The 14,344-nt window shown below is 34.9% G+C and overlaps 3 protein-coding genes and 1 pseudogene across 4 annotated transcripts; 2 read left to right on the top strand and 2 right to left on the bottom strand.

The window, feature by feature from the left end:
• Nucleotides 1-1,408: 1,408 nt before the first annotated feature.
• Nucleotides 1,409-2,738, bottom strand: PrBP (Prenyl-binding protein). The gene has a single exon (XM_075297524.1). The coding sequence runs from the start codon at nucleotides 2,605-2,607 to the stop codon at nucleotides 2,128-2,130; it is 480 nt and encodes a 159-aa protein (XP_075153639.1). The 5' UTR covers nucleotides 2,608-2,738; the 3' UTR covers nucleotides 1,409-2,127.
• Nucleotides 2,739-5,271: 2,533 nt separating this feature from the next.
• On the top strand, nucleotides 5,272-6,114 carry Trs23 (trafficking protein particle complex subunit 4-like protein Trs23). 2 transcript variants are annotated; one of them, XM_075297523.1, is made up of 3 exons: nucleotides 5,272-5,361; nucleotides 5,454-5,549; nucleotides 5,609-6,114. In XM_075297523.1, the coding sequence occupies exons 2-3, from the start codon at nucleotides 5,489-5,491 to the stop codon at nucleotides 6,091-6,093; spliced, it is 546 nt and encodes a 181-aa protein (XP_075153638.1). In that variant the 5' UTR covers nucleotides 5,272-5,361; nucleotides 5,454-5,488; the 3' UTR covers nucleotides 6,094-6,114. The 2 variants fall into 2 exon arrangements, with proteins under 2 accessions (XP_075153638.1, XP_075153637.1); XM_075297522.1 differs by having other exon boundaries at nucleotides 5,280-5,549.
• A 2,570-nt stretch (nucleotides 6,115-8,684) lies between these two features.
• Nucleotides 8,685-12,021, bottom strand: Klp68D (kinesin-like protein 68D). The gene is made up of 3 exons (XM_075297521.1): nucleotides 11,750-12,021; nucleotides 10,870-11,634; nucleotides 8,685-10,802 (listed from the first exon to the last, which is right to left on the bottom strand). The coding sequence occupies exons 2-3, from the start codon at nucleotides 11,535-11,537 to the stop codon at nucleotides 9,092-9,094; spliced, it is 2,379 nt and encodes a 792-aa protein (XP_075153636.1). The 5' UTR covers nucleotides 11,538-11,634; nucleotides 11,750-12,021; the 3' UTR covers nucleotides 8,685-9,091.
• Nucleotides 12,022-12,483: 462 nt separating this feature from the next.
• Nucleotides 12,484-13,195, top strand: LOC142225296 (proteasome subunit beta type-4-like; annotated as a pseudogene).
• The last annotated feature ends 1,149 nt before the right edge of the window (nucleotides 13,196-14,344 follow it).

Below are 14,344 nucleotides of genomic sequence, written 5' to 3'. Positions count from 1 at the left end.
AGATTTTTGGATTTGCTCGATTAAGCTTCTAGCATCGAGTATCTGCTGCGAGCTCGATCTCAGCTTTGCTTGCGTGGTATTTCTTCCTTGGTGTTTGGTATTGTAGTTCTTCTTACTTACTCCCCAGAGTAAAGCAAACAGGTTTTTGATTTTGCTGCAACTGTCTCTCGTGGGATATTTAAATTGCTATTTCGCTTTTGTTTTTATTTCTACATTTATCAACGTTGTTTTGGTTTTATTTGGTTCTGTATTTTTGTTCGAAATAAGACGAAGACAAAAACAACAGTCATGTGTGTTAATGTAGCATTGAAAACATCAAATTTATAAATAAAAAATTCCACATAACATTTCTATAAAAGTAAGATACCGACGAGATATTATGTAGAAATAAAATACGAGGAACTTTTCTATAAAAATGAAATTTTGACAAAATATTTTTCGAAATAAAATTTCAACGAGATTTTTACCCAAGTTATATAGGTGCCTGGACATACCGGAATAAAGATAAATGTAAAGGCAGAAATGAAATTTTGAGGCAATTTTCTATAAAAACTAAAATATCTACGAAATATTCTATAGAAATGAAATATTCTATAAAAATAAAATTTCAACGAGATTTTACCTCCATTATATAGGTGCCCAGACATAATAAAGATAAATGTAAAGGCAGGTAGGGAGCCACTGTGGTCCAATGGTTAGCATGCCCATCTTACATACAAACGGTTATGGGTTCAATCCCAGTTGCGGGCAAACAACAAAGAGTTTGTCAGCGGTGGTGGTTTATCGCTGCTCAGTAATTCTGGTGACATTCAAAACTTCTCTTAAATTTTCACCGACCGCTGTTCGGTCTCGACTACAAAAATTAGATTCCTTATCATTGAGCTAAACGGGCAGCACTCAGTGATAAGAGAAAAGTTCACCAACGTACAATCACAATGGAACGAATAGTCTAAGTGAGCATGAAGTTAAGTTCTGCCACTACACGTAACCGAACTTAAATGCAAACGGTTTTGCAATATGGAATAAGCCCATGACGCTTTGCGAGCTGAGTACGGAAGGGATGATCAACAACCTGACACAGCTTGGACACAGAGATTCAGAGCTTTTGGGATAATGAGAGGTATTGAAAAAAGACGAATTATAGCGCAAAACAAAGCCAATACTGGCTTAGTTGTACGTCAGCAAACATGGATGCTCTTTCCAATCTAATCGAAAGATAAGACCAACTGCAAAGTTTTAGCGGTAAAATGGATGAAACATTTATATCGACTGCCTATATCGAAAAATAGTTCTTCGACATAAATATACTCAAGAGCAATACGGAGTATTCTTTTTTTTTTTTTTAAATCACCACTCGAACACTACCAAAAGTCTGGGAAGGGGTTTCCTTTTCCATTAAAACCAAGAATTATATTTGGGTTAACAGAAAATGTATTTGTGTTAATATTTTATTTATATTAGTTGAAAACGTTCTTTTGTTTCAATACAATATATAAATAAACATACATACTATTTAATATTATTATAATTATCTAAAATTATTGCTTAATTTAATAGCGTTATTAGAAGAAACTCTAGATGAATAAGAATAATGCCTAAAACAATTCAGATTGTTCCAAAGAGAAGGCGGATGCGGCGGCATCATTTACTATTTTCAAGAAATGCAACAAATTAAAAAAAAATATATTTACGCGAACACACACAACACACTATTTTCTATATTTAAGTTAATGTGTGTATGTGTGTTTCAGTTATACGTATAAATGAGAAATATAAATAGTTTAGAAGAAATGCTTAACAATTTCATTACTTGATGTGTTGCGTTTTTTCTTTTAGTTTTTGGTATCCGGAACCACCACACATGTACACATATTCATTGTAGTGACATTGAATGGGCCCAAAATTCAACAACTTTCTTATGAAAAACAGAGAGATCAAACAATCGATGAATTTTTTTTATGAAGGTGAATAGAATTTCTGCGTGGGTTGATTCAGTGTTTCATTAGTTCGATTGGTTGTACAATGAATTACTGTTCGAGTTAAGATGACATATTCAGCTTGGCTTGTTTATGAGTAGCCCGTTGTTGGTATTTTCGTGGTTGTCGTCGAGGTCATTTGAGAAGCTGTCTATATGTAGTAAAGTCGCACCACAGATTTGGTGATGAGGGTATCGTTGTCATAGAAACTGGTTTGAATAGTGACGTTGCCGTTCAGAACTTTAGCAGGCATCATTTGTGACTCAGGCGCGGCTTCTATGGTCGATTGCCATGTATTTGTTGTATTGGCACCAACCCATCCCATTTCGAAAAACCATTCTTCCATAATTCGGCCCTTGAATAACACTTTTTGGTCTAGACGGAAATTTTCCATAGATTCAATGGTGCTGAAGTTAATCTCTCTCGATACAGCCCTTAGATCCAATATTTTGACTGGTACTCTAGCCTCATGTTCTATATCGGGTGAGGAAAAGTCCTTATTTTCTTGCCAGATGACCTTTCCCGTATCAGCGTCTCGTAATATCATATAGTTGATTTGGAAACCTTTCTGAATGCGATCACCACGGTCAAAGGCGTCACTGGAATTTGTGCTGGCATCATCGGAACCCATTTTCTCCACTTTGATTGATTTTTACGTTACCGCAATACTATAATGAACTTTTTAATTGATATTTGTAGGTGTAGTTAATACGCTTCGTGGTTGCTTCAGCAAAACCATGGACAATACACAGATTGTTAAGTTGTCAATGTCAGCTGATAAATCAAAATGTAAATAGAAAAATCACAATGATGCCATATTTGTCGGTTGAATCAATAATAGGACTGTCTGTACGCGTGTGCCACACTAACGTTATACTACGTTCATATTACGCACGAAACCCCCAAAATGGGGATTTTGGTTACAATCCACGTAGATAACTTGAACCAAGGGAAACTAACAGCTAAATATTAAAATTCACAACTAAAATGTATCGTTTTCTGTTTGTCAACAAAAATCACTTGTTAAATCCACAATGATCGAATTCTAGATATTTTGCTAGATTGAACACGGTATTAAGGTGGGTACTATGCTCTAGAAACGCCATACAAAATTCAAAAAAAGGGAAAAATTACTGACAATTTTTTCGATTGTTGTGCTTTATTTTTACCGAACCAAAAAATTGACGAAAAAACTTATGTTTGTAATTAGAGAGTGTCAGAACATTCCATGCGTTTGGTTTATAGTACGTTCACAATAGGCACGAAATCTTCTTAAAGGAGATTTGGGCCCAAATCCACATAGATTTCAGTAGATATTGAAAACAGAAATATCAGCTGGCTCGTGGTGGATTTAATAACAAAATTATTACACTGTCATGTGTAACTATGGTTTTAGCACTAAAATCTGCTGTGGAACGAATTGTTTGGATTTTCGGCAGAATAGTTCAAAAGAACAAGTGAACTGTGCTACAGCCCTGCCAACATTTTTTGAATTTGACGGCGCTTCTGAGAATCTCCACCACGTCGAAAATAATCGTATACGACATCCAAAACTAGTCGGGAAAAGCGCCGTCACTATTGATAAGTTGTACCACGCCAAGTTACTACAAAAAAGTATCGCATGAGTGCAATTATTAGGTGCCTTTTTTAATAAATTTAGAACGACGCCAATAAGAGCCCCTTCAAAAAATCAGAAAAAGTGCATTTTAATATAGTTGTAAAAAAATCATTGTGGTCAAGTAAAACACGATTGTTTAGATGTTTATTAATTTGATTTAACATGTATAAACATAATATAAATATAACATTTATACCACTATCACAACACATTTAACATAATTTTTTTCATTACTGATAGAATGATGTTGATTTACAAGTGGCAAGTTTGCCAGCCAGTGTTTTTATTCTCGACGGAAGCAGCGTGTCTGCAAAAAACAATCACTTTATTCCATTTGGAAAGTCAAAAATTGTTCACCAATATACCTTTTACAATTTTAAGCTAAATAACTATGTTTTCAGCACTTCATTATCGATTTTATTTAAATAAATTATAAGAAGCTAGTTGCACTTGGTATTTCACAATATATAAAATGGCTATTGTAAAAATACTGATGGCAAAATACTTTCATGTACATTTCATACTTTTTCATATGCTTCCCCATCACAGTTGGCGATTGTTGCAGTGCCACTTATTTACGAGTCTGTGGTAGCGATGAGGATGAAATGTAACTTTGAAATGCTGGCAGGGAGTGGATCAAAAATGCACTCTTGCTAGTTTTGTGGGAAATCCGAACATCGTCTTATTAATTTATATTAGTTAAATATAAATTAATTAATCCCCTTTAACCGAAAGTAACATTTTCTGTCCCCAAACGTTTAAACTTGTTTCTCGTTGCCAAGTGCTATGTTTGTTCGCTAATGCATCTTACAGACTATAAGTTTTTCCGGACGGAATGTCTGTTTTGTAAAGAATCTTACAGTGTGCAATCGTTAAGACAATTCGTTGATTACAAAATAATCGGTAAATGTGTTATCGATCCCACAAACATGCAGCAGTATTATGCCTTCGGACTTAACTTATAATGTGGCCAATATATGGGATATGTTCGACACGACCACTGTCGGTAAATGTGTTATCGATCCCATAAACATGCAGCAGTATCGATTATGCCTTCGAACTTAACTTATAATGTGGCCAATATATGGGATATGTTCGACACGACCACTGTCGGTAAATGTGTTATCGATCCCATAAACATGCAGCAGTATCGATTATGCTTTCGAACTTAACTTATAATGTGGCCAATATATGGGATATGTTCGACACGACCACTGTCGTTAAATGTGTTATCGATCCCATAAACATGCAGCAGTATCGATTGTCTTCGGACTTAACTTATAATGTGGCCAGTATATGGGATATGATCGACACGACCACTGTCGTCCGAATAAACTACTAGTCTGCAAGGCGCATAATAAATACTGCTGCATGTTTATGGGATCGATAACACAATTACCGATTATTTAGTCATCGCCGACAGTTCGTATCGATTGGCCACACTGTAAAACTTATAGTCTGGACGACGCATAAGGAGCTCGTCTATGGACAGACGTTCTGTCCGGAAAAACTTATAGTCTGGACGACGCATAAGGAGCTCGTCTATGATCTAATAATGTGTTCACACACTCGGTCTGAAACAAAGCTTCAGACGGATATGGGGAAATTTGGGTTAAGTCTATATCATAGCTGCAATCCCTAATAACATTAACTTCACGTTCTACCCTCGTATGCATATCTAACTCAATCATCTGTTAAAAAAATTACAAATACAAATTACCACTGTCCTCTCTGGAAAACATCAACAAATTCGTGGCTTTAGTAAAGGTATAGAAAAAATATGATAATATACGGGGTGTATATTGTAAGTAAATCTGGTGGTCTTATTTTCAACCTGGACAACAATGTACCACGAATAGAGCATGAAAAAACATTCACCTATCCCCTCGATTTAATGTTGGATTATAGTCCTAAAAAAATTAGTGTGGCATTCAATCGCAAAGATGGTATTAATGGTAGGCATTACGAATCCTTAACCCACTTTGGTTAGTCTAAAGCTTTTGCCTCATTTCAGTGGGACATGTCCTCGTTGCCGTTAATGGATCTCAAGTCAATGGTGCTACACTTGAAGATGGGCGTGATGTTAAAACAGTATTGGAGACTGCCGAAAGTTATCCATTAAATTTAAAATTTAGCCGTCCCAAGATGACAACTAATGAAAAAATATTTTTGGCCAGTATGTTTTATCCACTATTTGCTATTGCCAGTCAATTGAGTCCGGAACCGAAAAGTTCAGGCATAGAAACATTGGAAACAGACACCTTTACACTGCATTGCTTTCAAACGCTAACAGGAGTTAAGTTTATTGTTATCAGTGAAACGGGATCAAATGGCATGGATGTGTTATTGCGTAAAATCTATGAACTATATTCGGATTACGCATTAAAGAATCCATTTTATTCTTTGGAAATGCCAATACGTTGTGAATTATTTGATAATAAGTTGCAAGCATTACTAGATTTAGTAGAGAAGACGGGAACATTAAATTTAGATAAATAAATATGTATGTTGAAAACAAAAGCTAAATTAAATTTCTATATTCCCTATGTGGGAATGTTTGATAAGTGATCTTTAGAATTGGAATATTTAAAAAAATCGCATATTCTATTAAAAAAAAAAAAAACAATTACAGAGGTATTGTAATGGAAAAAGACACATTATATCAGAAAACTAGATATTTCGAATTTTTCCAAAAAATTATAATTTCGATCTTCGAAGTTCTGTAAATAAAAATAAAAAAGTTGATATGTTGTTTGAAAAGTAAAATTTTGAAGATCAACAATTAAATATTATTAAGATATATAAAGCGATCAACGAAGATCCAACGATTAATAGGTGTCATCTCAAGAAGCATTGGGTATGTAATCAAAATGCTGAGTCTGTTTGATTACCACTACATTAGACATATTTAAGCAGTGATTGACTTCGTTATACCCAGGAACAATTCTGCTTTGAATTTATGTATTTTTTAGTAGACAAAACTGTTGGTCTTTGTAATTTTGTTGTAAATTTGTAATCATGAATATGAATTGAGCCCGAAGAATTTCTAACCCATTGAACTTTTTGTCCAGTTATGTTGATGGATGTACAAGGATTGGCCTCATTGGTGGTTTTGTTAAAATTTGGAAGAAAAGAAAATTGCACCTACTACAAATCTAGATCGTAGGTTTCTATAGCGGATATATACGATTACAACTTCTATACACCGAAGAAGTCAAATCTGGAGATCGGTTTATACGAGACTACAGCGAAACTTCCCAGAAGTGGAAACCCTGCCAGCATTTCAAAGTTCCATTTCATCCTCATCGCTACCACAGACTCGTAAGTGACACTGCAACAATCGCCAACTGTGATAGAATTTTGCCATCACTATTCGCATGAAAGTACTTTGCCATCACTATTGTTACAAGAGCCATTTTATATTTTGTGAAACACCAAGCACATCTAGCTTCTTATAATTTATTTAAATAAAAATGATAATGAAGTGCTGAAAAGATAGTTATTTCGCTTAAAATTGTGAAAGGTATATTGGTGAACAATTTTTGACTTTCCAAATAGAATAAAGTGATAGTTTTTCAAATATTTTTCCAGACACGCTGCCTCCATTGGAAATAAAAGCACTGGCTGATAGACGCTACAACATGTAACTTGCAACTTGTAACTCAACATCAATCTTTTATTAATGCATAAAAATATGTTACATTTGATGTGATAGTCGTATAAATGTTATATTTATGAGAATTTATAAATGTTTAATAAAATCAATAAACATCTAAACAATCGTGTTTTACTTGACCACAATGTTTCTTTTACAACTATCTTAAAATGCACTTTGTCTGATTGTTTGAAGGGGCTCTTATTGGCGTCCTTCTAAATGTATCCAGAAGGGCACCTAATAATTGCACTCATGCGATACTTTTTTGTAGTAACTTGGCGTGGTACAACTTCTCAATAGTGACGGCGCTTTTCTGAGGAGTTTTGGATACCGTATATGACTGTTTTCGACGTAGTGGGGATTCTCAGAAGCGCCCCCAAATTCAAAAAATGTTCGCAGGGAACCCACGTCCACCTTAATTTGGGTGGTGTCCACTTACGAGAGACTAAATTTAGTTTGATCATATATCCCACGAAAATTACCCACTTTTCAGAGGTGTCCAAAGTTGTGAGGTCATTGTATTTTCGATTATTGACATATTTAGAACCAAATTTGCGGCCTCATTATTACATCTTTGAGGAAAAATGAAACTACAGAACCTTGATGTATATAAAAGTGTACAGTTTTTAAAATGTCCACTGAGCGAATCACACAATAAATATGTTTTGTTCTCCCTCACGAAATTAATTGATCCAATTAATTTTTAATCATTGTGCGCTCCTTGAATAAGTCCGTGTTATTCGTGTTTTTAAATATAGCGGATTATGGAAATATTTTATTATTATCTTCTAAAAACATACATTTCGTCCCTATAATGGATAAATAAAAGTTTTAGATAAATATCCAATAACTAAAGGAATAAAAATTACATTTTTAAATCAAAATTGGGTCAAATTGACCCAAGGAGTGCACAAAGGTTAACTGAAATGTCTTCAATCACAGAAATTATGGTATGAATCATCACTTTGATGGTATCTTGTCAATTAAAAAAATAATTGATACAAATAATTGATCAATTAAAAAATTTGTTGAATCAATTTATTTTTTAATCGAAAATTTTTTTAAAACTCAACTACAGAATTTTTGAATAAATAAATAAAAATCTAATTGGAAAAATTTTAGTATTTTTTTTTCTGTGAAGGTAAATGTTTTCAACATTTGAAAAAGTTCCTTGCAAGTCGAGTCAATTTTCTCCAAATTTAGCAAAGTCATATTGGCTTATGCACATTTTATTTTATGAAATATAGGCCCGTATTCTTATGCAATGTCATGCGTGTAAGTAATTTAAATTTTAGAAATGTTTAAAGTGGATTTAATGGTTCTATATAAATTCTTCATTCTCCCATCTTACCTGTTTGAATTTCCTTTAAAATGAAAGTTCCATAGAAATACTACCACACGAGAAATATCTGCTATAGCATTGAAAATGTAAATATTTCCTGGGTGTATTTTTTTTATTCACGTTAAAAAGTTTGTGCAAAATAATAATAATAATAACAAATACTTAAAATAAAAAAAATTAAAATAAATAAAGACAAACAGATATTTTGGCTATTTTCAACTTAAAAATAATAAAGAAATGCTTGTCAGTTAGGATTAATTAGAAAATATATAGCATTACAATAATTAATGTATAAGCTAAAAGCGATACAATGTTTTGAGAATTTAAATGATCATATTATGAACATATATATATTGCACTAAGTAAATTGGGTTTTGAGTGGTTTCGCAAGTATTTTGTGTGTGTGTGTGTTTATAAGGACATAAAATATGATTTGAGATAAGTTTGCTTCAATTGGGTTGAAATTTTATAATTTTGTGTTATAACTTCAAGGGAAACGTTCATTTAGTGACTAGACCACGAGCTTTGGGATAGGCGGAGACGGGCTTCTTTGCCGGTGTTCTTCCAGTAGGTGGTCGCCTATTTGAGTCCATTGCAGCCGTAGCTGGTGGAATACTTGAAGCGATGCGACTAGACTTTATGCGGCCACCATTGGCAATGGGACCTCCGATTCCATTGGTTGACTGTGCATGGCCATTCATATTGTTACTATTGTTGGTAGCAGCTGCAGCCGCAGCGGCATTAGCACTGGCATTTATAATACTTTCCAAACGACTTCGTATGGAATTTGTGTGATTTTCCACTATATCAATATCATCTCCTGTTTGCATGGCTTGTGCCAGAACAGCTTGAAGAGATGCCGATATTTTTGGTGTCTTATATTCCTGAGTAGTACGGCAAGGCATTTCCAATTCATAGGAAACAATGTTCTCGCTCTTGAAACGCAAACCTGATTCGCTTGTATTGGATTTGGATTCCACCAAGGCATATTCGGATATTGGTCTACGCCTTTGGGGATGTGAAACGGGACGTTTGGTATTGTATGAACCATCATTACAGATGGGCAAAGAGGAGAATTTCCATTCTTCTTGTTCTTCATCATATTTGGCTTGAGTGTACAATCGCTGCTTTACTTCTACTGGTACAAAATTATCAATGATTAAAAGTTGCCGTTTGAGTTCTTTAACCAATTCGTTTTGCGCCATTTCCAATTCCCTCAAATCTTGATTGTGTTCAAATTTGCAATCGTTCAACTCTTGTTGTAGAGCCAAAAATTTTGCATAACATTTGGACAACTTACGCTTCTTCAATTCCACCTCTTGCTCCAGAGATGTTACAGTCTCGCGAATTTCTAGAGTAGTTTCCTCTTGTAGTTCTAGTTTTTGCTGCATTTCTATTTCACGTTTTTTACGCTCAGCAATTTCCACCAACTTCTTCTCAAGTACAATTTGCCTTTCACTGTACGTGTCCAATAGATTTTTACCTCCTCTAACCATTTGAGATTCGAGTTCGCTCAATTTTGCTGCTAATTTTGCTGTTTCCAAACGCTCACATTCGAGTTGTTCATTAGTCTTCGCCACCTCTTCTTCTACTTCGTTTTCTTTGTCCGACTCGGGCTCCTCAACATCGACAATTTCGCTGTCACCCACAATTTGAACGCTTTCGTCCATTTCTTTGTAATGTTTCTCTTTTCTTTCTTTGGGCTTCTTGACAACTTTTTTAATGGGTTTTTCGACTTTCACCTGCTGCTTGGAGCCAATCAAGCGTTTGAGGCGTTCAATTTCTTCCTGATATTCCTTGAGTTTAGCGTCCTGAGGATCTTCATTCTTAATAGGTTGATTCTGGATGGCCTTAGCTCTTGAGGCATAACGTAAAGTGGTTAAAGTTTCATTGTAGTTGTAAGCAGAAGGACCAATATTAGCTATCATTATTGTTTTGGAATTTCCACCCAAAGAATCTTGTAAGAGGCGTGTAAGTTTTGAATCACGATAAGGGACATGTGGCGAATTTTCAGCTAAGGCTGAAATAACATTGCCCAGCGAAGATAAGGCTAAATTAATTTTACTAGCTTCTTTGAGACGTTCCGCTGATGCTCCTGTTTTGCTTTGTCTTTCACTGCCTGCTAAATCGATGAGGTTAAGCTTTCCCACCTTAATGGTGTTTGTTTCAATGTCGCACATTTCAATTTTTATTACAAATATGGAATGAGATCTTGAAAATAAAACAAAAAAGGGTGTGATACATATGAGCTATGCAAAAGCTGTATTCATATTCTTACCTCGAGCTGTGTTCGTTCATATTGGTGAAGCCCACAGTACGATTTTTGTTTCCCAGTTTCATGACATTCATCATGTCGTCAACGCTCTTACATGTAACCGAATGAAGATTGGGTACATATACCCCTGAACCACTTTCACGCACTTCCAAATTTTTCGAATTGGGCTTTAACAAATCTCGAATCTCTTCCATATAAATTTCCAAATATGAAACATCAACAAGAAATTGAAAATTCTCCGTTCGATTTATATGTAACCAGATTTGTTCAAAACTACGTGGTATAATGCCAATCATCTCATCGTTTCCCCTAATGCCTTCCATGGTGAATGTCTTTCCTGTTCCCGTCTGGCCGTAGGCAAAAATGCAGCCATTATAGCCCTCCAAAACGGAACTGACCAGGGGAAATACGACTTCATTGTAGACAGTAGTCTGAGAGGCACCGGAATCGTATACAGCATCATAAGTAAATACTTTTCGTTGCTCCTTCTGGGTATCTGTCTGATTCGAGATCTCGATAACTCCTCTAGTGGGATAGACGCTAATGACCTCATCAAAACCCTCGGACCGTTCTTTGTTACTCATGGGGCGACATCTTACCACCACCTGCACACACTCATTTAAGGTTTGGCTGCTATTGCCTGTCCCAGGTCTTCGATGTCTAGCACTCATGTTGTTTTTTTTTTGGTAATAAGTCGTCACTATTACCACACACCACCACCACTAATACTTATATGTATGTTACCAAGGCAAACAAGAAATTTGACAACTGAAAAAGGAAAAAATCAATACTCGGTGAAATTATAAATAAATATGAAAAATACTATTAGAAAATATTCATGTTCATAAAGAAATATTGATGGAGTGCAAGTTTATAAACTTACCAAGAGATTTTCTATGATTTTGTGAACTTTTTCCTGGGTTCTTCGATTATAGAAATTACTCAACAATGAGTTACTCACACACTCTATTGCTTTTCACTGCCTAATAACTAGAATTGTGTTTAGTATTTTTACTTTAGGACTCTCTTTTCTGCTTGTTTGTTCTTTAATCTAAAACATTTTGTAAATAGGTACTTTTAATTTAATGGAATTTTTGAAATATTTATTTAGTTTCTCCTCCTGTCTCTGTGTGTATTATGGTCTGTGTCTATTAGTTAATACAGGGTTGCCATTATCTCTTTACCGTTACTTGTGACATTTGCATGGTGCATAAACTTGAAAACAAAGTCGAAAGGGTTCGCGATGCAATAACAAGGTGGCATCGCTGAAACGGCTGACTACGGGCATGGCTGAATAAAGAGGTTAAATCACGGCTACAAAAACAAAAATGTCAACATGTTGTTTAAAATTTTAAGAAGTCAAAATCAGCTGATAAAAGAATCGTATGGCATTGGTAAAAGTGGCAATTATTTATTCTTTCAATTCTCCTTAAAAAATAATTGAAATCCAGAGAAAAGTGAAAGTTCAAATTTAATTGCGACGCCTGGAAGTGATTGTGAAACGAATAATTCATCCGAAGGACGGCTAAATGAGACAAATAAGGCTATAATACCCACTAAAGTTAAGAATGAAAGTCAGTCAAATGGCTCTTCGCGAGATAATAAAAACAGTCCATGATGAGTGGTAATCAAACGGTGACGGTGGTAACCAAATTTTTTAGCAGCAACTTTGGAAATGGAATTGATCAGTCCCCGGACAATTGTACAATTTCACAGAAGGTTATAATGGTCCAGCCACTGATGCAGCCAATAACAATTGCAATGAACACACAGCACCTGGTCTTTTTGGAACCTAGCATTGTTCGTAAGTTTTGAAATGAATACAAAAAATGTTCAATTACCTCCGATACCTCAGTGGTAGGAATCAAATTTGATAGTGGTGTTACGATCGCTGCAGACAATTTGGTTTCATATGGCTCAATGGTCCGTTACCAAGATATTCAGCGTGCTTTTAAAGTGATCAACAAGACAGTCATTGGAGCAGGATGTGATTTCGCCGATTTCCAAAACATTAACCGTTCTATTGATCAGAAGACGGCTGATGACGTGTGTCACGAGGACGAGCTTGAAATGAAACCAAAACCATTGTACCACTGGCTGACTCACGTAAAAGGCGTAGTCGCATCAATCCATTGCGGTTGGAGGTGGTAGTAGGTTTGGACAATGGCAAAAACTTACACAAACTCAAGCTTCGGAAATGTTTCGCAAATGTATGAAGGTGTTATACTATCGCGAATGTAAATCTATGCCCAAGTATAATGTAGCTGTTTGCATTAAAGATAGAAGTCTGTACAATACTTCTATCTTTAATGCAATGTATTCAATGTAAATTAATAAATAAATACAATGTAAATGAATAATTAAATGCAACTGCTGCGCCTTTTACGGCATATGCAACATACAGGCATCTTTTTCTTTTTATTTCTTTAAGGTTTTAGTTTCAAAAACACCACAATTCGATTCAAAATGTATTTATTATAGATTTGAATATTTCTTTTTGACAGTTATTGTTTTTCTTATTTATTGTTTAACTTCGATCAATTGGAATAAAATAAACATATGATTTTGACATCTTAAAATTTTGTCGAGATAAAAAAATTGTAATCATATGGGCCCATGATTTAACCTCTTTGTTCAGCCATGACTACGGGTTTTGTCATAGACCAATTAATGCGCTTTACAGACTATCAGTTATTCCGGACGACAGTGCTCGTGTCGAACATATCCCATATATTGTGCACATTATACGTTAAGTCCGAAGGCATAATCGATAATGCTGAATGTTTATTGGATCGATAACACATTTACCGATTATTTAGTCATCGTCGACAAGTCGTATCGATCCGACACACTATAAGATTCTTTACAAACATCGACATTCCGTCCGGAATAACTGATAGTCTGTAAAGCGCATAAGGTATAGACATCCCAAGTGAATGCACAGCGCTGTAGTTCGACTGCACACCGTAGATAGCTCTTTTACGTCTGCAATTGGGTGATTTTTTAATTTGGCTTTAATTTGTATTCTTTCCTTTGTTTTGTTGATGAAATACCAAATATTGTAAAAGCATATAAAATTCTACGGTTATTTTCGTTTTCCAAAAAGAAATTGAGTCACTTGACTGCGCAATTGAGTTGAATGACTGCGCACTGCAAATAAACAAAACCATGGTGAATTGTCAAGGTATTGCTATGTTCCCACCGACTCGTTTTCCTCATTCGTTTTTCCAAAACATTTCACCGTTCACACCGGGTTGAGATGTTTTAGTTTTACAGTTACCATGGAAACTAGAAATTCACATTTACTCGAAATTCACATATATGCAACGTATGTCCAAATAATTACCGCGAGCGCAAAGGGAAAAAAATTGTTAAGTTATTTTCACATGTCCATGTTCTTCAAAGCCTTTGTTTATTCCTTTTTTTCTATAAAAAACTATTTCAATATTTTGACATATTTATTTGAAAAGGGCATGTT

Source organism: Haematobia irritans, chromosome 2 (genome assembly GCF_050003625.1).
Source record: "Haematobia irritans isolate KBUSLIRL chromosome 2, ASM5000362v1, whole genome shotgun sequence".
Taxonomy (NCBI): Eukaryota; Metazoa; Arthropoda; class Insecta; order Diptera; family Muscidae; genus Haematobia; species Haematobia irritans.
The sequence above is the reverse complement of the archived record's forward strand: the minus strand, read 5'-3'. Positions and strand labels throughout refer to the sequence as shown.